This window comes from Capsicum annuum, chromosome 8 (assembly GCF_002878395.1).
Source record: "Capsicum annuum cultivar UCD-10X-F1 chromosome 8, UCD10Xv1.1, whole genome shotgun sequence".
NCBI lineage: Eukaryota > Viridiplantae > Streptophyta > Magnoliopsida > Solanales > Solanaceae > Capsicum > Capsicum annuum.
Window position 1 is genome coordinate 5,998,109 of NC_061118.1, and position 22,772 is coordinate 6,020,880.

The following is a 22,772-nucleotide window of genomic DNA, read 5'->3' on the forward strand; positions in this document are numbered from 1 at the left end:
TCCAAGAACTGACGAAAAATCCGATTCATAAGATCCATGAATGCTGCCGGGGCATTGGTCAAACCAAAGGACATCACCTAAAACACAAAATGACCATACTGGGTTCGAAAAGCAGTCTTAGGGATATCCACCTCCCTAATCTTCAGCTGATTTTAACCTGACCGAAGGTCAATCTTAGAAAAGAACTGAGCACCCTGAAGCTGATTGAACAGATCATCAATCCTCAGAAGGGGATACTTATTTTTCACGGTCACCTTATTCAATTGGCGGTAATAAATACACATCCAAAGGGACCCATCCTTCTTACGCACGAAAAGAACAGGAGCACCCCACAGAGACACACTAGGGCGGATAAACCCTTGTCAAGATCTTTCAACTGCTCCTTGAGTTCCTTCAACTCGGCTGGAGCCATTCGGTAAGGAGGTATAAAAATAGCACAATAATTCAACAGTTTGGCATGATTCGTAATGGAGTTGATCACTCAGGGGTCGTTTGGTTGGGAAAGAGTTATCCCGGGATTAGTTATCTTACTATGCATGTGGGATAACTTATCCCATCACTATGGAGTAAATAGTGGGATAAGTAATTTCAATACTAACAAATACTTCAAACCAAACATGAGATAAAATAATCCTTTCTCTTATCCCGGGATTATTTAGTGTTTTATCGACATTGTCAACCAAATTTGTGTATTTATTTTGTGGTTTATGTAGATGATATCGTTATCATCGGCAATGATGAAGATGGTATCAGAGCCAGGCCCATTCCAAATCTTTGTTCACCGATGTTGGGCCCCCATATTATATTTTTCACGCTTTAGTTAACGAGGCTTAGGTGTGCGGGGGAGTGTTAAGTATCCCACATCGAAAAAGGGATAGGTAATTGGTCTCCTTATATGGACTTGAACAATCCTCTCCTCATGAGCTAGCTTTTAAGGTTGAGTTAGACCTAAGATCTATTCTTTACAATTACATTGGGTGTTCATTGTTTGGTTAAAAATCTATTCAAATTGAAAATCAAACCAAACCGATTAAATAAATTGACCTTTATTTGGTCTTAAGTTTTAAAAAATTGATATTGTTTGGTTTGTTTTGGTTTTATTAAAAACAAACCGAATACAAAATCGAATTGATAAGTTATATACATAAATATTATAAATATATATACAATATTTTATTTTTTATCAATAAATTAAAAACTTTATATTGTTTTTTATGAAAATCTTATAGATCTCTAATTGTTAATGAACTTTACGCCTTAGGCTTATTTATTAAAAGAGAGTGATGATTCAATCTCATTTATTCAAAGAAATAACTATGAAATATATTGTATTTCCTATCAGCTTTATTTACTTAATTAAAGCTTATAGCTATTAAGAAAATTTTTCATAATCTATGCAGATTATAGCCACCACAGTTAAAGGTTAATAACGATTATAAGTTGGAAAATAATGAAAAATTCTTGTGTATGGATAAAAAGAGAAATATCATTATGTTTCTTAAAAATCAAAAAGTCAAATCAAATCAAGAACAACTAAGTCTCATTATGTTTCTTAAAAATAAAAAAAGTCAAATCAAATCAAGAACAACTAAATAGATATGAATTATATTTGGTTTGATTTTAATAAATATGTAACCAATTAAATTGGTTTGGTTTTGGTTTTACCCCAAAACCGACCCAAACCAAATCATGAACAATCCTAATTGTAGGGGTATCAAGTTGCTAATTTACACCATGAAAGTTTGGGAGAGTGATAGAGATGAGGGTGTGAAGGAGAGAAAAAATTTTGATTTCATACCGAGGCGTTCAACTACTGAAGCATATAGTGTTCATTTTGTTAGGAGATTGGTGGATAAATATAGGGAGAGGAAAAGATACTTGCATATGGTGTTCATTGACCTTGAAAAGACCTACAACAAAGTTTCGAGAGAAGTCTTTTGGAGATGCTTGGAGTCTAAAGGTTTATATGACATTAGGCGATAAAGGACATGTATGATGGAGTCAAGACTTAGGTAAGAAGAGAAGAGACTCGGAGCACTTCCCGCTGTGATGGGGTTGCAATATGGATAAGCGCTTAGCTTGTTTCTATTTGCTTTGGTGATTGATAATTGACGTGTCATATTCAGGGTGAGGTGCTATGGTGAGTGTTATTTGTAGATGACATTTTTTTGATTGAGGAGACTTACGACGGAGTTAAAAGGGTTCAAGTAGAACCACAACCGAGTATTTGTAGTAAATTCATTGATGTGACGTGTGAGGCATGCGTGGAGGTGAGACTTGGTATATAATTTGTCTCCAAGAGAGAAGGATTTGAGTATTTGTGGTCTAATCCAAGGAAATAGGGAGATCGATGGCGATGTCACACATAGTATTGGTGTGGGATGAATGTAGTGGAGGTTTACATCCAACATCTCGTGTGACAGGAAGGTACCACCAAAACATAAAGGGAAGTTGTATAAAGTGGTGGTTAGACCGACTTTGTTGTATGGGACTGAGTATTGGTAGTTAAGAACTCCTATTTCAGAAGATGCTAGTGGCGGCAATGAGGATGTTGAGATGGATGTGTGGGTATGCTTGGAGCAATAAGATTAAGAATGAGGATATCCAAGACAAAGTGGGAGTGGCCTCCTCGTGGACAAGTTGAGGTTAGGAAGTCTGAGATGATTTGGGTATGTGAAGGGGAGATGTGCGGATGCCTCTGCTAGGAGGTGTGCGAGGTTGGATATAGTGGGGAAGAGGAGTGACAGAGGTATACCGAAGAAGTATTGGGGAAAGATGATTAGACAGGATATGACACACTTTCAGCTTATCGAGGGCATGACCTAAGATAGGAGGGTCGCGGATAAGGGTAAAAGGTTAGTAGTTAGTTGAATGTTGTCTTAGGATTAGTCTTTTAACGTGTTTCGGTTGGTGGTAGTGTAGAGCACCACGTCTGTCGTAATTTTGGCCTATTTAGGTAGCCTTTGGCTTTTGGTATCTGATATCATCTATTGTTTACTATGCTTTGGTGATTGGACCTTCTTGTTGATGTTACGGTTCCTTGCATATATGCTCCGCACTGCATTGTTGTTAGTGTCATGTTTCTCTCCACCATCGCCTTTTCTTTTAAATACTACTTTGATTTGTTTCGCTTGAGCCGAGGGTCTTTGGAAATGACACCACTACCTTTAAGAGGTAGTGGTAAGGCTTGCGTACGCTCCACCCTCCCTAGACCCCGCTATGTGGAGTTTCACTAGGTATGTTGTTGTTGGTATGTGCCTATCAAGAAGATTGATTGCAAAGATGCTTCGTTTTATATTCTGACTTGTAGTTTTCATACATAGGCTTTGCTATAGTGCTTTATCTTTTTATGTCTTAATTTCTTCACATTTCCAGCCTTCTTCTAATTCGTTTCCTTCTGCTTTGAATAGTAGTAATAATAATACTTCATTTTGAGTGCAGGACATGTGCTGCAGTTTCTTCAGCATAATTGGGTATGACCACTCCCATCTACAAGCTATTTGTTGCAGGCTTCCAGTGAATTATCGTATTAAATGGTTCCGTAGCATTTATTAACTGTGACTCTGTGAGTTCTTTTGGTCATGTAGGGATCCTTCCAAAGGGTTCTTCTGTTATGCTCAGGGATATGCAACACATTTCTTCTGCCTAGCCTCTTTCTTGTGGACAACAGCAATTGCCTTTACTCTTCACCGAACAGTTGTTAGACACAAGACTGATGTAGAGGATTTGGAGCCAATGTTTCATTTATATGTTTGGGGTATCTTTTATTAGAGAAAACAATTTAGCTTCTATAGTTTGTTACGGTGGTTCCTTTCTCTCTTTTTGAAAGCATTTGTTCTGGTTGGCAACTTTTGGAAGGTTTTTTCTTTCTGCATCCTGTTTATATGCAGGTGCTTCTTGCAGGAACTTCAGGAGTAATGACAGTTATAAGATCAATTGCCAATAATCATGAGCATCTAAGTCGGTTGGGCACTTGGTGTTGGGCACAGACTGGACACACAGGAAAGGCAAGTATTTAATGATCATAATTTCAAGCTTTCTGCTAGGTGATTTTTCATGGTAGTGTCTGTTGATTGTCATTTCTGTAGTTTAATACCTTCAAAAATGGTGATAGTGTTCTACTGTTACCGTTCTCCAAAATATTGTAAAAACTTTGAAATACTGAAAAGTTTATGGATATAGGAGTGATTTTTCTTTCAGGAATAAAGTTGATGTGTCAAATGAATGCAGAGTGTAATTGATTGTTGACTGGCTAAGGAGTTCTAACATTATATCTCTTATTTTAGTTCTTCTCCTTTGAAGGAGAATGACTATTCTTATTTTAGTAAAGTGGTCCTGACAAGCTCGAAACACACTGTAAAATACAGTTTGTGTTGCGTCAAAGATAGTATAAAAAAATTATCGCATCCACAGGAACTGGTTCAAACAATATTCAAATAATTTTTGGCTTAACACTATTCAAGATCATTAGTTCGTTAGGCAGAGATGGTTATAAATTGCAAGTAACTGACTGGAATTGTAAACAAGTAAATTGATCACGGAAAGGCTGAGATTTGAGCAATAACAATTAATTATCAATGAGAAAGTAAGGGTAATTAAAAAGACGTGTGCAAGATAGTTATTTGGGATCTAACTTTGTTGCAAGATTCATTTCTAAGGTTTTATTGATTCTCACTAATTCAACGGTTGATTGGATTATTCTTGAATTTAAGACTCTTCTTTTGTATTAACTTAATCTCTACGGGTTAAACTAATGGAAACCCTGTGAACATATGCAAGAAAACATTTATGGTTTTTACCTCAAGGAAAACACCTCATGAATATTTTCCTATCTTGGTTTATTCAACAATTCAAGAAGCTTTTTCGATTACTGAGAAGAATCACTAATTAAACCAACAATATAATGCACAAATATGCACTAAAATATTCCTCTTTCAATGAAATAAACAATGAATAACTCCATAATTCGATTCAGACCTCCATTAACGAATTCAAGCAATTAAACAATAGTCCAATCCAAATACCATTCAAAATACCAGGTATGTTAAAATCCAAAGGGAAAACTACTCCATAGATGAAAAGAAAGATATTGTCTTAAAGGCATGAATATTTCGTTATTCGATCCAAATTTCCATTAACAAATTCAAGCAATTAACAAATAACATTTAAAACACCCATGTATGTTAAAACCCAAAGGGAAAACTACTTCATAGATGAAAAGAAAGATATTGTCCTAAAATATGGGGAGGTCTCGGGATTAAAGATTTGATGGCTTTTAACAGAGCTTTGTTAGGCAAAATGCTTTGGCGTTTCGGGATCGAGGTACAAGCATTTTGGGGAGGGTGATAGTTGATAAATGTAGGGTTATGGAAAGGGTTTGGATAATTAGAGATGTATCAATGCCTTTTGGGTGTGGTTTGTGGAGGAATATAGTGAAGGGTTGGATGATTTCAATAGAAATATCTCATTCAAGGTTGGAAATTGGAGGAGAATTAATTTTTTGGGGCATAGGTGGTGTGGGGATAACTTATTGAAAGATGATTTCCTAATCTTGTATAGAATGTCAGGCCAAAGAGATTTGTCGGCCTAACAAATTAGAGAAATGCATGGTGGAGAGACATTTTGGGACTTGAGATTTAGAAGGCATTTCCATGATTGGGAGTTGACCGAGTGATACAATCCAAATTGGCGTCAACCTTTCTTGGTCCATATATCGAGGACAACACCAAGGGATCCAAGCCATGATCCTCATACGGGCACAAGGACATACTTGGAGGACCCTTTTAAAGCTCACATTAGAGCAAAACCACTTGTGGTTGATAGTTTAGAGCTTGGGATGCGCTTGGAAGGACAAAAGACCTACTACCTAGAGGTGACGACTCAATAAGAGATTCCCCAAACCTTGGAGAACCGTCACAAGAGTTGCCAAATAAAGGTTAAAGAGGACCCTTACTGTTTAAGGGTGCTGACTCAGTTGGTCAGTCAGCACCTTGACTGGCCGTCAATGGAACCACCGAGAGTAGCCAAGGAAGGAACCACACTGGCTCAAGGTGACGGAAGGCTTGATGGTTAGTCACCAAGTTGTCGGACCATTAGTGGAAACATCACAAGCAACCGCCTCTATTTTGGCTAGTTTCTTAAATTGTTCAAGGGCCACTTTTGTAATAGACTATAAATAGAAACTCCTAGTTCTTTAGTTTCGTAGTTTTTAGATAATGATTAAGAATGGAAACTCTTGAGAGGGTGTTTTGAGAGTTTGGAAAGGCTTTTGTTACATCTTGTTTAAAAACGGTGGTTGTAAGGGAGTTTCAATTCTCTTGCAACCAACGTACGAGTTTTGGTACTTATTGATTGATAATAGAATTAGGGGTTTTTGAATTCAATATATTCATTAGTTCCTATTTCCTTCTATCTTCTTTGTGTCTATCTATACATCTATCGATTGTCTCTTTGTTTTGGTACTTGAATTCTCTTTTTTGTATTTTGGGTTGTATCGTTTGGTATCAGAGTCAGGTTAGAATCGTTGCCACAATTCTATTCTTAGGTTTGTTATCATAACAAAAATGTTTTTGTGTAAAATTCCAAAAAAAGATCCAAAATATTTTGTTTGATTTGAGTCTTGTTTGGCATTTTCGATAGTAGATTCTTGTTCCCTAATATCAATAGAGTCTAGATTTGAGCTTTCACCTCATTTGGAGATAGGGTTTTGAAATTCCGCCATTTTTGAACAAGGAAGCTTGAAGAACTTAAAGAACATGAAATGGGTTCTTTGATTTGGTGTTAATTCGAGTTTGATTCCTAGTGGTTCTGTTCTCTATGTTGAGAGGAAGCTAGGGTTAAAATTTGAAGCCATTTGGAGTTTAATTGAGGATTCTGCCATTGTTGGGTTTGAGCTTGAAGAAAAATGGAAATGGGCCTTCAAATCTGAAGAAATTGGAGCGAAATTGAAGGTGGAAAAGCATTGTTGTTTGTTCCCCATACCCAAAAGAGCTCGGATCTCAATTTTGGTGCGATTTGAGTTAAAATGAGTGAGTTGGGTTTTTGAAATCTTCACATTTGTTTTTGGTATTCTTCATGACTTCTTGGTGAAGAAGACACAAGAAAGTACAATTTGATCCAAACCCTTCTTGCAAATTTGAAAAAAAGTGTTTTGAGTACAAAAAGGGAAATTCTAGGTGAAATGGGCCTAAGGAAATCAAACTTCTCAAAAAAATTTCAGCAAAAGACGCGAAAAGCTAAATCTACTGAAAGAGTGACGAGTTTGGGTGACGTCCCTTCAGCCAAGTGATGACTCGACGCGTAAGGCATCAACCCAAAATAGAAACTTAATTTTGGGAGCTTGAGTTGATGAAAAAGGGGGACAAGTCGTCCACCCAGTGACGACTTGTAAGTCGTCAACCAGGCGACGACTCGTCTGTTTGGTCGTCACCCAAAAGCAATAACACACTTGGACAGTCCCTTCTTGATGAGATAAGTGAGGACCAGTCACCTTGTTAACGAGTAGTCAACTTGGTCTTCACCTCTCAACCTTGTCCGACAAGTCAGGTAACGTTTGGTGATCACTATCTAATTCTTAGTTTCTTTTTTTTTTGAAATTGGATTCTTAGTTTCCTTTTTCTTAATTTTAAATCACTCTTTCTTTGATTCCTAAACTAATTTCCAACTAGTTCATCCTACTTAGTTGTCGATTAGTTCTTGAGTCCATTTTCCTTCTTAGTCTTATTTCTTTTGTGTTTTTTTAGTTCTAACTTCGTAGTTAACTTATTGATTCAAGTCCTTTAGTTTGTAATTGAGTCATCCGTCTTTCTTATAAACAAGAATCCACCCCAGCCAAGAGTAGCAATCGACACCTTGTGTACCATCGAAGTATAAGCACTTCAACACTAGTCGATCCAATTGTGAGGCATACAAAGCTGAGAATCTTTTGAGTGTTGGTGAGGAGCTTTCACTACTAACATTGTTTGCTCATTTTGTGAGTACAAAGAACGATAAGGAAGCATGTCGAATGCCTTCTCCCCATCTAGGCGTACCATATCCTATTCATCTCATTCTAATGAACAAATATCAATATATGGGCACCAAGGTGGCTATGGGAAAGGTGATATGAGCCTCAAGTCCATCAAGATCACTTTTCCTACATTTGAAAGAAAGTGTGATCCCGAGGTCTATCTTGATTGGGAGTAGCAGTGTGAGTTGGTTTTCCGAATCCTTAACTTAACCGAAGTCGAGGAAGCCATGGATGCTATTGGATTCCTTAAGGGGTACGCATTGAGTTGGTGGAAATCCATGGGAAGATGCACTTCGATATGGGAAGAATTGAATGGGCTTATAAGGTTCAAGTATGTGCCGGAAGGATACAAGAAGCTTTATAATGTGGACCCGAGAAAACAAGGTCTAAAAATAAAGGTTGATATTTGTGGAACTTTGAGCTTCGATCTTGCCTTAGAAGATTGGTGTTATAAGAACTACATCACCCCATCTGCGGTGGACTACTTGAGGACACCTCGAGTAGCAAAGCGATATCCATATTACATAGATGGATGTGAAGTTAGGGAGATGGTAAAGGTATCCTTCACATGACATGGTATTATGAGAAGGTTTGGTGTGATATGATACCCATGGACTTTTGTCATTTATGTTTGGGAGCCAATTCGTTTCAAACGCATGGGGTTCCAAAGAAGCAAAAATAGCCTAAACATGTTGTGGACCAATGAGGAAATCATCTCTTCCCAACTACTTTTCCCAATTCTCATCAAGAAAACTTGGGCACTTATTCCAAGTTCGATGAGATTGAGAGAAGTAAGGGAGCGAGAAGTAAGGGAGCGAAAAGTGACAACTTAAGAACGGAAAAAGAAGTGGTTGTGTAGAGTGATGTGAGCAGGTTGTAACAAACTTATCCTAACTCATGTAACTTTTCTTCTCTCTGTTGTTTTAACATTTGGGCAAGCATTGTTGGAAGCCAATCTAATGGCGATCCCCAAAATGTGAAAAACCAGGAGCTGCTTAAACTTCCCAAAGGAGCAAATATGCTCCCATGTTAAATACCAAGGTGAAGACCATACTTCTTATGAGCTACAAGGTAACAATGCTAGCTCTTGCACTTTTTTAAACTTGAAAAGTCATGATGTGTCTGGAAGCCTAGAAAGTGTAAATGGTGGCTTGTCTAATATTGAACATAATGAGTCTTCCCTATGTGATACTCTTAGTAGCACTAAGTTGCATAATGATCAAGTTCTTGTTGTGAGTTTGCAGACGCTAGTTCATCCTATTGATGACCGAATTGATTCTTCTAGTAAGATCGATTTGTGTCCACCTAGTGTTGACACTTATAGCTTGAATGAGGTTCCATTGACATGTGATATGTGTATTCACACACTAATTGACCTTTGTGAATATCAAGGTGAGTCTACGTTGGCATGTGAATTTTCTACAACTAGTGAAGGTGAGCGCATTGATTAACTTGTGAATCTAATCCACTACTTGAGCATGTTTATGGTGTGCTTGATGAGCCTCAAGTTAGTGATGATATTGATAGAGTTGATTATGTGAGTAGAAATGATTCGTTGAGCATATCATGTGATGATGGTCTTATTATTAGTTTTGCTCGTAGAATATCATGTGAATGAAAATGATGTGAAAGATGACATGTATCTTTTTTTGAGAGTGAACTTGTGTACTTTAATTTCCCTTCTTTGCTTTATGATCCTCTCTCAAAGCAAGATATCTTAATTGATAATTGTGAGATCGCGTCTAGTTTGTCATCTAGTAGTGTGCATTGTGATGCTCTTAAAAAGAGGGATGGTATGCTTAAGATTCACATGTTATCCTATTTCTTGAAATCCATTAATAATATAGGATTGAGTGAAGATTGTGCTAACTATCCAATTTTTGATAGTGATCTCTTACTTTTGAAAAGAGCAATCACATAAGTGAAGATAGCTTTGATTTACGTGAATATTTGAGAAACCCATTTAGTTAGGGGTGTGCAAAAACCGAACCGACCGATAAACCGAACCGATAAAAATATTATTGGGTTATTGGTATTGAGTTATTGGGTTAACGGTTTTTTATTGGTTTTATAAAAAAATTTATTGGGTAAACGGTCTGGTTTCGGTTTTAGCTTATTGGGTTATCGGTTAAACCGATAACCCAATAAGGATACACTAAATTATTATTTTATCCCTATTTATGTTATATATATAAATCTCCCTCTCTCTATCTATATATATATATAGAGAGAGATACGTGTCTGTATATATATTATATGCACTACTTATTCACAATTCAGTGATTCACAAAGTATTAACCTAGTCAGGGCAACAAAGGCACAATATAAAGTTCGGCTATTATCGTATTGAAAAGCTTGAAGCATTTATAGCTTCCAACAATTAGGATTTAATTTTTTTTCTAATTAACATTCAGTTCAAGTTTGAAGGTTCTTGTAAACTAAAATGCATTGCGTAGGATTTTGGCGATAATTAAGATTTTATTTTATAAGTATTTTCTTATTGGTTAAACCGAAAACCGAACCGTTAAGGACCAAAAACCGATAAACCGAAACCGATAAGAAAATATCTTATTGGTTGGTCATTGGTTTTACATATTTAAAAACCGATAAACCGAACCAATAACACATAAAACCGAACCGAACCGACCGATGCACACCCCTACATTTAGTGATTGTTCTTTTGAAAATGATTTTGGTTGTGATCCTTTGTAGGACACTTCACCCTTGTTTGATGAATATGAGGATGAATTACTTGATTCTTGTGGTGACTTGAGTCGTGACCTCCATAATGTTATTGGTGGTTTGTGTCAACTTGAGGGTTCTTCCCTTGAGAAAGAAGGTGTTAATTATTTAGAAATTGTTTCTTCTTCATTGTGTGCTCCTATTGTTGAAGATACTAATGTTGATGATTTTGAATCTAATAGTGAGTATATGTATGAGGACACCTTAGATGAAGTTAAGTTGTGTGACGCCTTTCTCTGCTCTCTATTTGCTTATGGTATTGCCTATGGTTGTTAAAAAAAAAAGGGCAGCCCGGTGCACTAAAGCTACCACTATGCGCGGTGTCCGGGGAAGAGCCCCACCACAAGGGTGTATCGTACGCAGCCTTACCTTATATTTCTGCTAGAGGCTGTTTCCAAGGCTTGAACCCATGACCTCCTGGTCACATGGCAGCAACTTTACCAGTTACTCCAAGGCTCCCCTTCAACGAGTATATCTTTGAAGGGTGTATTGTATTGCCTATGGTTGTGTAAAGAGTATCTTTTTGTGATAGTGGCACCCTTGGGGTCATGGATAATTCTTCCATTTGACCCCGGTGACCATTTAAAATTTGGTGGTTTTTATACACCCAATTTGGTGCTTGGTCAAGAAGGCAAGCAAAATTTGATTAAAGTTGTTGGCTTCCTTCCTTACGATGGAAAGTTTTCCATAAGAATTTATAATCCACTTGTTGGACCAAAATTGTGTAAGGGAAAAATCTCCAACAAGGAGGAGTGTTCTTTAACGAAGGGGAGCAATGAAAAAGTCCAAGAGAATTCACCATTGTGTGTCCCAACTCTTAACTAAGTCTTATTTACTTGTAGGTGAAGGGGTGAGTCTTTTCTCGGAAACACTTTGGATGAATTCCATTTATGTGATAGCTTTCTTTATCACTTGTTTGCATTTGATGAACCCCTATCCCTAGGTGGTATCATTCGTATAACCCTTTGGGCAAATGTGTCATTGCCTCCTTTGGGTATCGCTTATTTACTTGCATCCTTGTTTGACACATGTGCTTAAGTTGTGTGGACCACAACTCGTGGATGCTAAGTTGATTACTTGTTTGAAAAAGAGTCCATGGTTGTTAGACTTCTTGTCACCTTCATTGGGTTGGACAATTTGAAGTGTCAAATGGAACTTTGGGGAGCATGCCTAATACCATGAATAGAGGGAACCCGCTACTGGGGAGAGTTGATTGTTTTGGATTAGTTTGGATTCTAATAGGTTTTTCATTCCCTCTAGTAGCATGACTCTATTGGTAAACTCACTTCTCTTGGGAAGTTCCCTGAAGAAGGTAGATTCTATGTGCTTGAAATGTCTATCTCTCCTTCTGTGATTCTACTCTTGAGAGCATCTTGGATGAGAATAATGTCCTTAGCACCTTTCTTTACTATTTTTTTTGCATATGATGTTATTCATGACTATGTTGAATCTACATATCATGTGAGCATGACTTGTTTAGAAGGGAAGAGTAATATGTGCTTAACTGCTTTGATTAGATCGTTGTGTGTATTATGTGCTAAATTCCTTGAGCATGACTTTTTTGCATTTTAATGCTTGATTCCTTTCTATACCTCTTTGCCTATGATGAAGTCAATACTTGTTTTGGAATCGTTTTCCTTAGAGGTAGGAAGTCCTTTGGTTGGTCCACTTGTTTGAGTGAAAATGCTATGTTGGTCTTTCACACCTTTGACCCCGGGCAGCTCTTGTGGATTTTTGAACCATTAGTGACACCACTTTTGGTGTGGTCTCTCAAGGAAATAACAAAACAATTGTGTCTGTGCCTCCTAACACAAATGTGATCTTACCTTTTTGGTTTTCGATGCCACGACCTGTGTTTTCTTTATTTTTTGGTTTTTCTCATAGCCGGTTCCTTTGCAACCTTTTTAATGAGTTTTTCATGTTAAACACAAAGGATCCTTGATTATATGTTTAGTGTGTACCACCTTGGCATGGTGATCGAATTGATTTTGCTAACACTAGGCCTCATGCCTTAAGGATATTGTTGTTGCTTGTTTTCCATATGGTTTTGCAAGGTTTGGATTCGAGGTCGAATTATTTTCTAGAAGGGGAGGATAATATAATCAAAATCATCACCAACCTTTCTTGGCCTATATTTCAAGGACAACACTAAGAGATCCAAGTCATGATCTCATAAGGACACAAGGACGTGCTTGGAGGACCCTTTTGGAGCTCACATTAGTGCAACACCATGTGTGGTTGATAGCTTGGAGCTTGGATGCGCTCGGAGGGAAAAAATACCTATTGCCTAGAGGTGACGGCTCAATTGAAGATTCCCCAAAGCCTTGGAGAATTGTCACAAGAGCCGCCAAATGGAGGTCGAGGAGGACCCTTAATGTTTAAGGGCGACAGCTCAGTTGGTGGTCAGTCACAACCTTGACTGCCCGTCAATGGAACCACCAAAAGGAGCCAAGGAGGGAACCACACCGTCTTAAGGTGACGGAGGGCTTGGTGGTTAGTCACCAATTGAACGGATCATCAGTGGAACTGTCACAAGCAACCAATCCCATTTTGACTAATTTTTTCTTAAATTGTTCAAGGGCCACTTTTGTAATAAACTATAAATAGAAACTCCTAGTTCTTTATTTCCTGAGTTCTTAGATAATGATTAAGAATGGAAACTCTTGAGAGTGAGCTTGGAAAAGCTTTTCTTGCATCTTGTTTTAGAAACAGTGGTTGTAAGGATGTTTCGATTCTCTTGCAGCCAACGTAAGAGATTAGATGCTTGTTGATAATAGAATTAGGGGTTTTTGAATTTGATATATTCATTAGTTCCTATTTCTTTCTATCTTCTTTGTGTCTATCTATCTATCCTCAACATTTATCAATTGTCTCTTCGTTTTCATAGTCAAATTCTCGCTTTGGTATTTGATGTTGTATCACCGAACTCCAATGGTTGATGGTCATCCTTCACGGGCAAGTCAATTCGGTGGATGAACCTGATGCTTTGTGGAGTTTGGAGAATAACGGAGTTTTCTCTATGAGAAACTTCTGATTTGGGGGGAGGTCGCATTTCCATGTGATGCAATTTGGATAGCGGTGGGAGGTGTGTTTTTCTCTTTGCTAGCAGCTAGAAGGGTGATTTTGACAGTGAAAAATCTTAGAAAGCATAAGATTGTTTGTGTCAGTTGATATTACATGTGTACGGAGACAGGGGAAGAAGTGGATCACCTTCTTATCCATTGTTTCTTTACCACAAGATTATGGTGGTATTTGCGTTGGTGGTTCGGAGTTTCTTGGGTGATGCCAAAAACTATGAAAGACTTAATATTTTGTTGGAGAAGCGGGAATAGGAGGAAAAGACGTAAGACTTGGAATTTGGTTCCTCTTGCATTGATGTGGGTTATTTGGATAGAGAGTAATAGGAGGGCTTTTGAGGGTGTAGAGTCGAGTTTTTCTAGCTAAGGAATAGCCTCTGGTCTCTTTTTTTTTTTTTTTTTTTTTGGGTGCACCCATAAATTTCCTTCTTGTATAGATGAATGGGTGCGACATTGTAGGGAATCAAATTATGTATTTTCTTTACCTTTTGGTTTTATCCTTTGTACAAGTTGGCCTTGTTTATGAATAAAATACATTTACCTTAACTAAATAAAAACAGGCATGAAAACTAGAAAACATTACAACCAACTTTCAACTCAAATTCGCATATTAATCAATTGTTGATGAAAAAGAAATGAATCCTTATGTCTCCAAGCTTAGCCGCTCTCTCAATTCTCTCTCGGTCCAAACGTCCCTTCAAATTGTGCTTTTGATGTATGTATATCGTTTACTGAAGACCTTGGACCAAAATACCCTTAATGTGGTGAAGTGGAAAACAGCATCATACGCGGTGTAATCCCACAAGTAGGGTCTGGAAGGGTAGAATGTACGCAGCCTCACCCCTACCTCTTAGAGATAGAGGTTGTCTCTGCCTCTCTGGTAGACCCTTGGCTCAAGTAAAGCATGTCAAACTTGTTTGAAAAAGAGAGTATGAAAATGAAAGCAGTAACAACAGCCAAATAAAGCACTCTGGAAAGCAGTACATAACATACGAGAAAAACAGTAACAACAATGAACTATTGCAATAACTGAAAAACAAGCTACACAGACGCTAACTAATGCGAAGTGGAAAAACATGGTAGAAAATGAACTGCAGCTTTGCAGTCCACCACGCCCTATGCGATGCAGCAAGAGGGATTTCCAGAGCCTTGTGCAAACAGATTTCTGCAATTAAAATACTCTGTTGTGACGCGACAGCGTCGCCTGGTGCGTCGCGGTAGGCCAAATTTTCGGCTTCTCATCTTTCTTCAAATTTTCATATGCATATTTGGTCCTTAAACCCCATATTTGATTGCAGTTGAATTTTTGGACATCTACTCAAACTTTGAAGCTCCAAAGCGTCCATTTTAGTTTCTAAAATGTTTCTTAGCTCAAAATCAAGTCACAATATAGCTCATGTAAAAAAAAAGGGCAGCCCGGTGCACTAAAGCTACCGCTATCACGGTGTCTGGGGAAGGGCCCCACCACAAGGGCGTATCGTACGCAGCATTACCTTGCATTTCTGTCAGAGTCTATTTCCAAGGCTTGAACCCGTGACCTCCTGGTTACATGGCAGCAACTTTACCAGTTACTCCAAGGTTCCCCTTCAATATAGCTCATGTAATAAGTATAAAATACTGATCGTCTAGCTCAACACGATTAAAATGTAAAAATTAAGAGATGAAATGTAGCCGAAAACCTGTTTTTTTTAGCCTACCATCAGGTCCAGATTGATGTTTGCCTTCAAGTTGTTTGAGATATTTTTTGCTTCAGTCTGAAAGAACTTCTCTCAAATATAATCTTTTCTATGTTCATCACTGCAGGTGGTACACTTCATAACGTTTTATGCACCTCTTTGGGGTGCCATTCTTTTTAATGGCGTCACCTATTTTCAAGTTATACGGATGCTAAACAATGCAACTCGTGTATGTTGTCATTATCTTTGTCGTTAAATATTTATTCATTCCTTTATTGGTTCATGAAGATTTGGGTTCTGAAAAGAAAATTGTGAAACTTCAAGTACTCCGGTTCTTCTAATATTCCAGATGGCAGTGGGCATGTCAGAGCGGTCATACCAACCAGATCCGCGGTCAGACATGAAGGTATGCAGAGCTTCCGCTCCTATGTCAAAGTAAATCGAAGTAATAACTGTAAGAGCATGGGTAGAAAATGAATGTCTTCTGGTGGAGTTTGGACACCGCCTCATTTTCTTTTCTTGCTATTTACCTCCTTATATCAACTTTTATTTTGCTGGACATCTCGCAGGCGCTAAATCGTTGGGGTTACTATCCCCTCATTCTTATTGGATCATGGTTTTTCGGTACAATCAACCGTATACATGACGTTGTTGAACCCGGTCATAAGATCTTTTGGCTTTCTGTTCTTGATGTTGGAATGGCACAGCTCATGGTAAATCCTATTATCTTTAGATGAATTCTCTCTCTTTTCTTCTGTCTGATGTGGTTGTGGAAGGTGTGTGGTGGGAACTGTTGCACTCTTCGATGAGTATTTTATTTCATCATTACCATATAGATTACAATCAGCTATAGACCTGTTGGTGACTAGTGTTAACAGAGGCGATTTTAGGATTTCTAGAACATGGGTGCACCAATAAAAAAAGTAGGAGAAAGTGTATTTAGTGGGAACTGATCTCCGATCCTCAAGGTAGAACTTAACCTTTAATCAAAAGTGCACCATTCAGGCTTCTTTTAGCATGGGTGCCAAAAGGTAATATTATACTAATTTTAAAAAATATATGCATAACATACCTAGTTTTACGAAGAGAGCACACGTTCCTGTGCCCCATTTTTTAAGTGTAAATTCGGCCGAGTGTTAACCATAAAAACCTCTGCAAAGAACGACTTGGATCCTCTGTCCCACCAAGGTTATCCACAGAATGTCAAGTGTTTGCTTCAACTATTTGGTGAATTCTGAACTGATTACTTAGTTTAATGAATAAAAGAGCTAATGAATTAAGTGCCTGTATCCATAAATTAGGGTTCGCAGTGGATAGGAACTCATCTCTGACAATAAAAAAAGTGCTTAAAAGCTGAAAACACTTACCAAACACCCTCTTTATGTTGATGCTTAGTCTTGAATCTTGATCTACTCTCCTTTTAACAACTCTTGACACTCTAAAAGGTATTGACAATGTTCTTACTTGACAAATCTTTTATGCTTTGTTTAGGGTCTCTTTAACTCAATAGCATATGGTCTTAACAGCTCAGTCCGTAGGGCAATTTATGAGAGATTGGATCTGTAAGTCTGGAACTCAATTTCATTGTATATAATAATCATTGCGTCAATTCTTTTGCAACATTAAGTGTTCTAACCCTATTTGCCCACAGCCCCGAAAAGAGGGGAGTAAAAGAGTGGGGGAGAGCATTTAATATATGTTTGCTTCCATCTTTTCCTTTCTTTTCGTATGTTTTGCAATTGGCAGTGCCGATGCCATTATGCACTTCTGTTTCATCAGTGCTTATTTGGTTTCAAGAGATGGTATCTTTGTTAAAATTGCTTATGTCCTTGCTCCTAATGTCAAGAAAGCTTTGTTCAATATTTAAATACGGTTGGTTAAGTTGTCCTTGTTGCATGATCATTACTCCATCCGTCCCAATTTATATTTTTTATTTTGACTGGGTAGGAGTTTAAGAAAGAGTCACTAACAGAATTTAAAAAGTAACCGAACTCCAATGGAGATTCTACTATTCTCGATCTGAAATGGAGAAAGAAGAAAATAGCAATCTAAGGGAGAACGGATAGAATAGAAATCTCAAAACCTATTGATGTAATCAAAGAGCATTATATACAAATAATAAGTAACCGACTAATCTAACTAATATGTAAAACTAACTAGCTGAGTTGACAGCTAATTGTAACTAACTGTGACTTATCCTAACTCTTAGCTAACTAAGGTACGGTGAATTAAGCTGAATGTACAAATACATTAATTATGTAATTCTTAATAATTTTTTTTTGAAATATTTCTAAAACAAGCCATAGATATTTGTATGACTATAAATCATATCATCAAGGATTAAGGATGACGAAGGGGACAAGGACATTGTGTTAGGGGAGCTGGAGCACTCAGAGGGATGTCGAGATTTCAAATATTGTAGACGTATGAAGGTTGAGGCGAACCGTAGGATGTGTAGAGTTAGGGCGACAGGGCCGGATGAAATCCCGGTGGAGTTTTGGAAGTATACGAGCGGGATAGGTTTGAGGTGGCTACTGGATTGTTTAATGGCATTTTCAGGACTGGGAAGATGCTCGAGGCTTGGAAATGGAGTACGATGATCCCCTTTACAAGAACAAGGGTGACATTCAGAGTTGCAACAACTACAGGGGCATTAAGTTGTTAAGTCACACTATGAAGATTTGGGAGAGAGTGGTCGAGTGCCTATTTCGGAGAATTAGTTTGGATTTATGCTCGGTCGTCGAACAGAGGCAATTCACCTTGTGCGGAGACTAGTGGAGATGTATAGGGAGAGGAAAAGGGACTTACACATGGTGTTCATCGACCGAGAGAAAGCGTACAATAAAGTTCCTAGGGAGGTTCTTTGGAGATCCGTGGAGGCTAGAGGGATCCCGGTGGCGTATGTCAGTGATTAAGGAACATGTATGATGGAGCGAAGACTCGAGTGAGGACAGTGGGAGAAGATTCAGAACATTTTCCTATTTTGACAGTGTTGCACCAGGGATCAACTCTTAGTTCATTTCTTTTCGCCTTAGTGATGGATGTTTTGACGCAACATATTCAAGGAGAGGAACCTTGGTGTATGCTTTTTGAGGATGATGTTTTGATTGATGAGACCCAGAAAGGTGTTAATGATAAATTGGAGGTTTGGAGATAAACCTGGAGTGTAAAGGGCTTTGGTTGAGTAGGAATAAGACGAAGTACTTGGAATGCAAGTTCAGTGACGCGACTCATGAGGATGAGGTGGTAGTGTAGTTGGATTCTCAGGTTTGTAAGAGAGAGTTTTAAGTATCTTGGGTCTATGATTTAGGGGAATGGAGAGATTGATGAGGATGTCACGCACTGTATAAGGGCGGGGTGGATGAAATGGAGGCTCACCTCGGGAGTTTTGTGTGATAAGAAGGTGCCGCCCAAGCTTAAAGGCAGATTCTATAGAGTGGCGGTCTGTCCGGATATGATGTATGGAGTGGAGTGTTGGCCAGTCAAAAACTCCCACATCCAAAAGTGAAAGGTAGCGGAAATGAGAATGTTGCGGTGGATGTGTGGACTTACTAGGGGAGATAGGGTTAGGAATGAGACTATTCGGGCGACGATGGAGGTGGCCCTCGATGGAGGACAAGATGCGAGAAATGAGGTTGAGATGGTTTGGCCATGTGATTATGAGGGGAACGGATGCCCCAGTTCGAAGGTGTGAGAGATTAGCCTTGGATGGTTTCAGGCGAGACAGAGGTAAGCCGAAGAAGTACTGGAGGGAGATGATTAGACATAACATGGAGCAGTTACAGCTTACTGAGGACATGACTCTAGATAGGAAGTTATGGAGAACGCGAATTAGGGCAGAAGGTTAGTGCGAGTGGGTGAGTTATACCTGTAATTAGGTGTGCTTTGGGGTAACCTTGCTGGTAGTTATCGTAGGACTTTGCACATAGGGTGGAGTCTCTAGGTAGGCGGGTTTAGGGGGGAGGCTTGCGGTTTGTTAGCATATAGTACTGCTTTGTGGGTGCTGTATTTCTGTTATTTCATCTTGTCTCATGTTTTATCACGACTTTATTTATTATTTGTTCTTTCTTGAGCCGCGGGTCTACCGAAAACAACCTCTCTACATCGGAGGTGGTGGTATGGACTGCATACATTTTACCCTCCCCAGACCCCACTAGGTGAGAATACACAGGGTATGCTGCTGTTGTTGTTAAGGATCAAGGATACCGAAAAGGGCTAAGTTACTCTTCAAGTATTGGAAATGGTACAAATATATCCTCCTTTCACCTTTGGGCTCTAAAATGCCCTTCTCATCTACCTTAGGACCCTATTTTTCCCTTTCCATTAACAGATCCCTAGGAAAAATGAAAAGGATTTTCATTTAATATGTGGCAGCTTTTCATGGATTGGAATTGTAACTAATCAAAAATCTATTAACCCATAAACTCAACCTGGATCCCACAAAATATACCCGACCCAATCATAATAACTAAAAGGAAAAGCCCGTCTAAACCGATTCATTTCTCCAGTTCTTCTTCCTCGGTCTTAAAATGACGAATTTAAATGTGAATATTTCTCACATGGAATAGCTAACATTCATTTTCCGTACCATGATTATGAATATTCCTCACATGGAATAGCAATAGAATTTTTGTTCAAAGCAATTCATAGAATTCTATGTTATTTGACTATTCAATAGTTACCACAACAACATAAAATATGGGATAATTTGTTTAGTTGCTTCAATTAATGAGAAGCCTTTGCTTTGAGCTCTTCCAATAAGCGCATTTTGATTTCTTTTCTGATGGGTGTGATCTTAGCAATCATCCAAAAGATCACATGTTTTAAAATTGGGTCGGTTGAGAAGAACTACTGGACAAAATGAATCGGTTTAGAAGGTTTTTCCCTTTTAGTTATCAAGATTGAGATGTTTTTAAGATGGGTCGGATATATTTCAAGTGGGATCCGGGATGGATTAGTGGGTTAATGAGTTTTTGATTAATTAAAATTTCAGCCATTGAAAAGCGACCCTGTATTAAATGAAAATCCTAATCATTTTTCCTAAAGGATCTGTTAAGGTAACGGGCAAAATAGAGCCCAAAGGTGGATGGGAAGGACATTTTAGAGCCCAAAGGTGGAAGGAGACTATATTTTTACCATTTCTAATACCTGAAGGGTAATTTAGGCCTTTTTACGTGAAGTATATAATGAGAAGTTCAAATTTTATGGTAAATTGTTTCTATAGTTTAAAAAAGTAGTACCATTCATTCTGGAACAAACAAAAAAATGAAGTGCATCACTATTAAGCACCATATCCAAAAGAATTTTTTCAAAAGAAATCCCAACTGTATGGCCTTTAATACATTTCTCTGAAGTGACAAAAATGTACGGTAATTTCTAATTTTTTATTACTCAGATCACCTTTTCTCCTAAGTTCATGTGTCAATCTGTGCCGTTTTCCAGGTTACCCGAATGGGCTCAAAGATGGCTTCCAAAATGCTCAAGGTTACGAGGCCAACATCAGGACAGTGAATTAGTCCCCCTAAAGATTCAAGACCAGCAATAAGAATTTTGTGCGTGTACATTCATCTCAATGATTCTGCCGCCCTTGTCATAATTGGACCAGATTGACAATTGATAACTGCATTGCAACAGCCAGAGATGCCCTCCGGTGCTTCAGCCTTCTATTTATGCTCACATCCTTCGAACGTCCCTCCTCTGCATCATATTCTAATTGCTTGTTGCTCCTTTTTGATTGCTCGAGTGTACATTAGTATCAACAATGTTAGCGTGATCAGTAGAATGCATATAATCTGATATGGGCTGATGCTAAGCCTTCAAGTATTTGCCTATTGATGTATCGAGCGAGAGAACATTGTTTACTGATTTGTTTACTGTATCAATTCCATCAGCTACAATTATTGGTTCTTGCTACTTATTTTCTCTCTCGCTGCACAGCCTTCCCTTTCCAGCTTGTTTGGATGGCTGTTACCAATTGTATTGTATAATACAATACTTGTTTTCATTGCTACTTAAATTTTGCTGTATCATATTGCTAAATTCTCGTTATGTAATGAAGCAAAGTCTCATTTTTTTTAATGTAGCGGCCGATTTGGTGTGATCAAGTCTTTACCTTATTTTTTTTCGTTTCTCGTCTTGTTTTTGCTCATTATTTAATAATTTTATTTATCTTTAACCCTACCTATTCTTTTATATAATAACTTTACTCTGCATCCGACTTTTCTCTAGGTTTGTCCTTGTGATTGTTGATTTGTGCCATTATGCAAGGAAAGGAAAAATTACATGAAGTGACAAATTTAAGACACTAATTATCATAATCTATATATACTAAATGGCAAGAAAGTCTTGCCAAGATTTTGTCAAGTGGCAGCACAAGATTATTACGTGGATTAGTTTTTAGGACAAATTAGTTAGTTTAGTTACTAATTAGTTATTAGTTATTTTGTTCAATTTAAAATTTAAAAATAATAAAATACTAATATTTTTAATGAAAATATTTTATTTTAAATCTGCCAAAATCACTCCAGCAGACAATTAATTCTTATTATTTAATTTTTCTAATATTTTTATGATATAAAAATTCAACCATTCACGTTTAGAAAGTTACCCCATGTAAAGTTACACTTTACAGTCGTAGTATTTATGCACAAATCAAAATAACATAGAATAAAAGAAAGAAAATCTGAGGATTTTATGTGAAATTATTTTTTAAACCGAACCCATGTTTTACATGATTATATTTACAGTCACATTTGTATACAATTTTCAAAAAGGAAAAACATTTTCTTAAAATTTAGCTTTAAATAAACAAAAGAGTGGTGTCTATATTTATTTTATTTACTTTTTATTTTAATCTATCTATTTAGTCTGAAAATACTTAATTAAGTACTATAATTTTTTTAATCATTATATTTGGGAAAAATGGTCTAAAATATACTCAAACTTTGATGAAATTTATTGTAACACGCATGAATATTACGGAGGTCCTATGAACCCCATAAACTATTTATTAGTATATTATGACCTCCCTTAGAATATTTATTAGTGCATTTTACTAACATTTATTTGCACTAAATTTTTTTATTCATTTATGTATTAATAAATTTTATTTATTTATTAGCTTATAATCGTCATTAAAATACACTAAAAATAGTCTAGGAGAGTTATAGGACCCCAACAAAATTCAATTGTGTTACGACAAATTTTATGTCTGAGTATATTTTGAATCCTTTTTTCCTTTATATTTTTATTATCTTAAAAAAAAAAAAA

General features: G+C 37.4%; 1 protein-coding gene across 3 annotated transcripts in view; it reads left to right on the forward strand.

Annotated features, from left to right (window-relative positions):
• The window catches only part of LOC107838880 (G-protein coupled receptor 1), a 34,548-nt gene extending 12,967 nt beyond the window's left edge, over window positions 1-21,581 (forward strand). For 2 of the 3 annotated variants that reach the window (XM_016682118.2, XM_016682120.2), the window contains 8 exons: window positions 3,442-3,473; window positions 3,588-3,757; window positions 3,904-4,007; window positions 15,631-15,732; window positions 15,853-15,909; window positions 16,073-16,216; window positions 16,995-17,065; window positions 20,946-21,581. In XM_016682118.2, coding sequence (XP_016537604.1) covers window positions 3,442-3,473; window positions 3,588-3,757; window positions 3,904-4,007; window positions 15,631-15,732; window positions 15,853-15,909; window positions 16,073-16,216; window positions 16,995-17,065; window positions 20,946-21,048 — 783 coding nt within the window. In that variant the 3' untranslated portion in view covers window positions 21,049-21,581. The remainder of the gene's footprint in view (window positions 1-3,441; window positions 3,474-3,587; window positions 3,758-3,903; window positions 4,008-15,630; window positions 15,733-15,852; window positions 15,910-16,072; window positions 16,217-16,994; window positions 17,066-20,945) is intronic. The other variant, XM_016682119.2, reaches the window with a different exon arrangement.
• The last annotated feature ends 1,191 nt before the right edge of the window (window positions 21,582-22,772 follow it).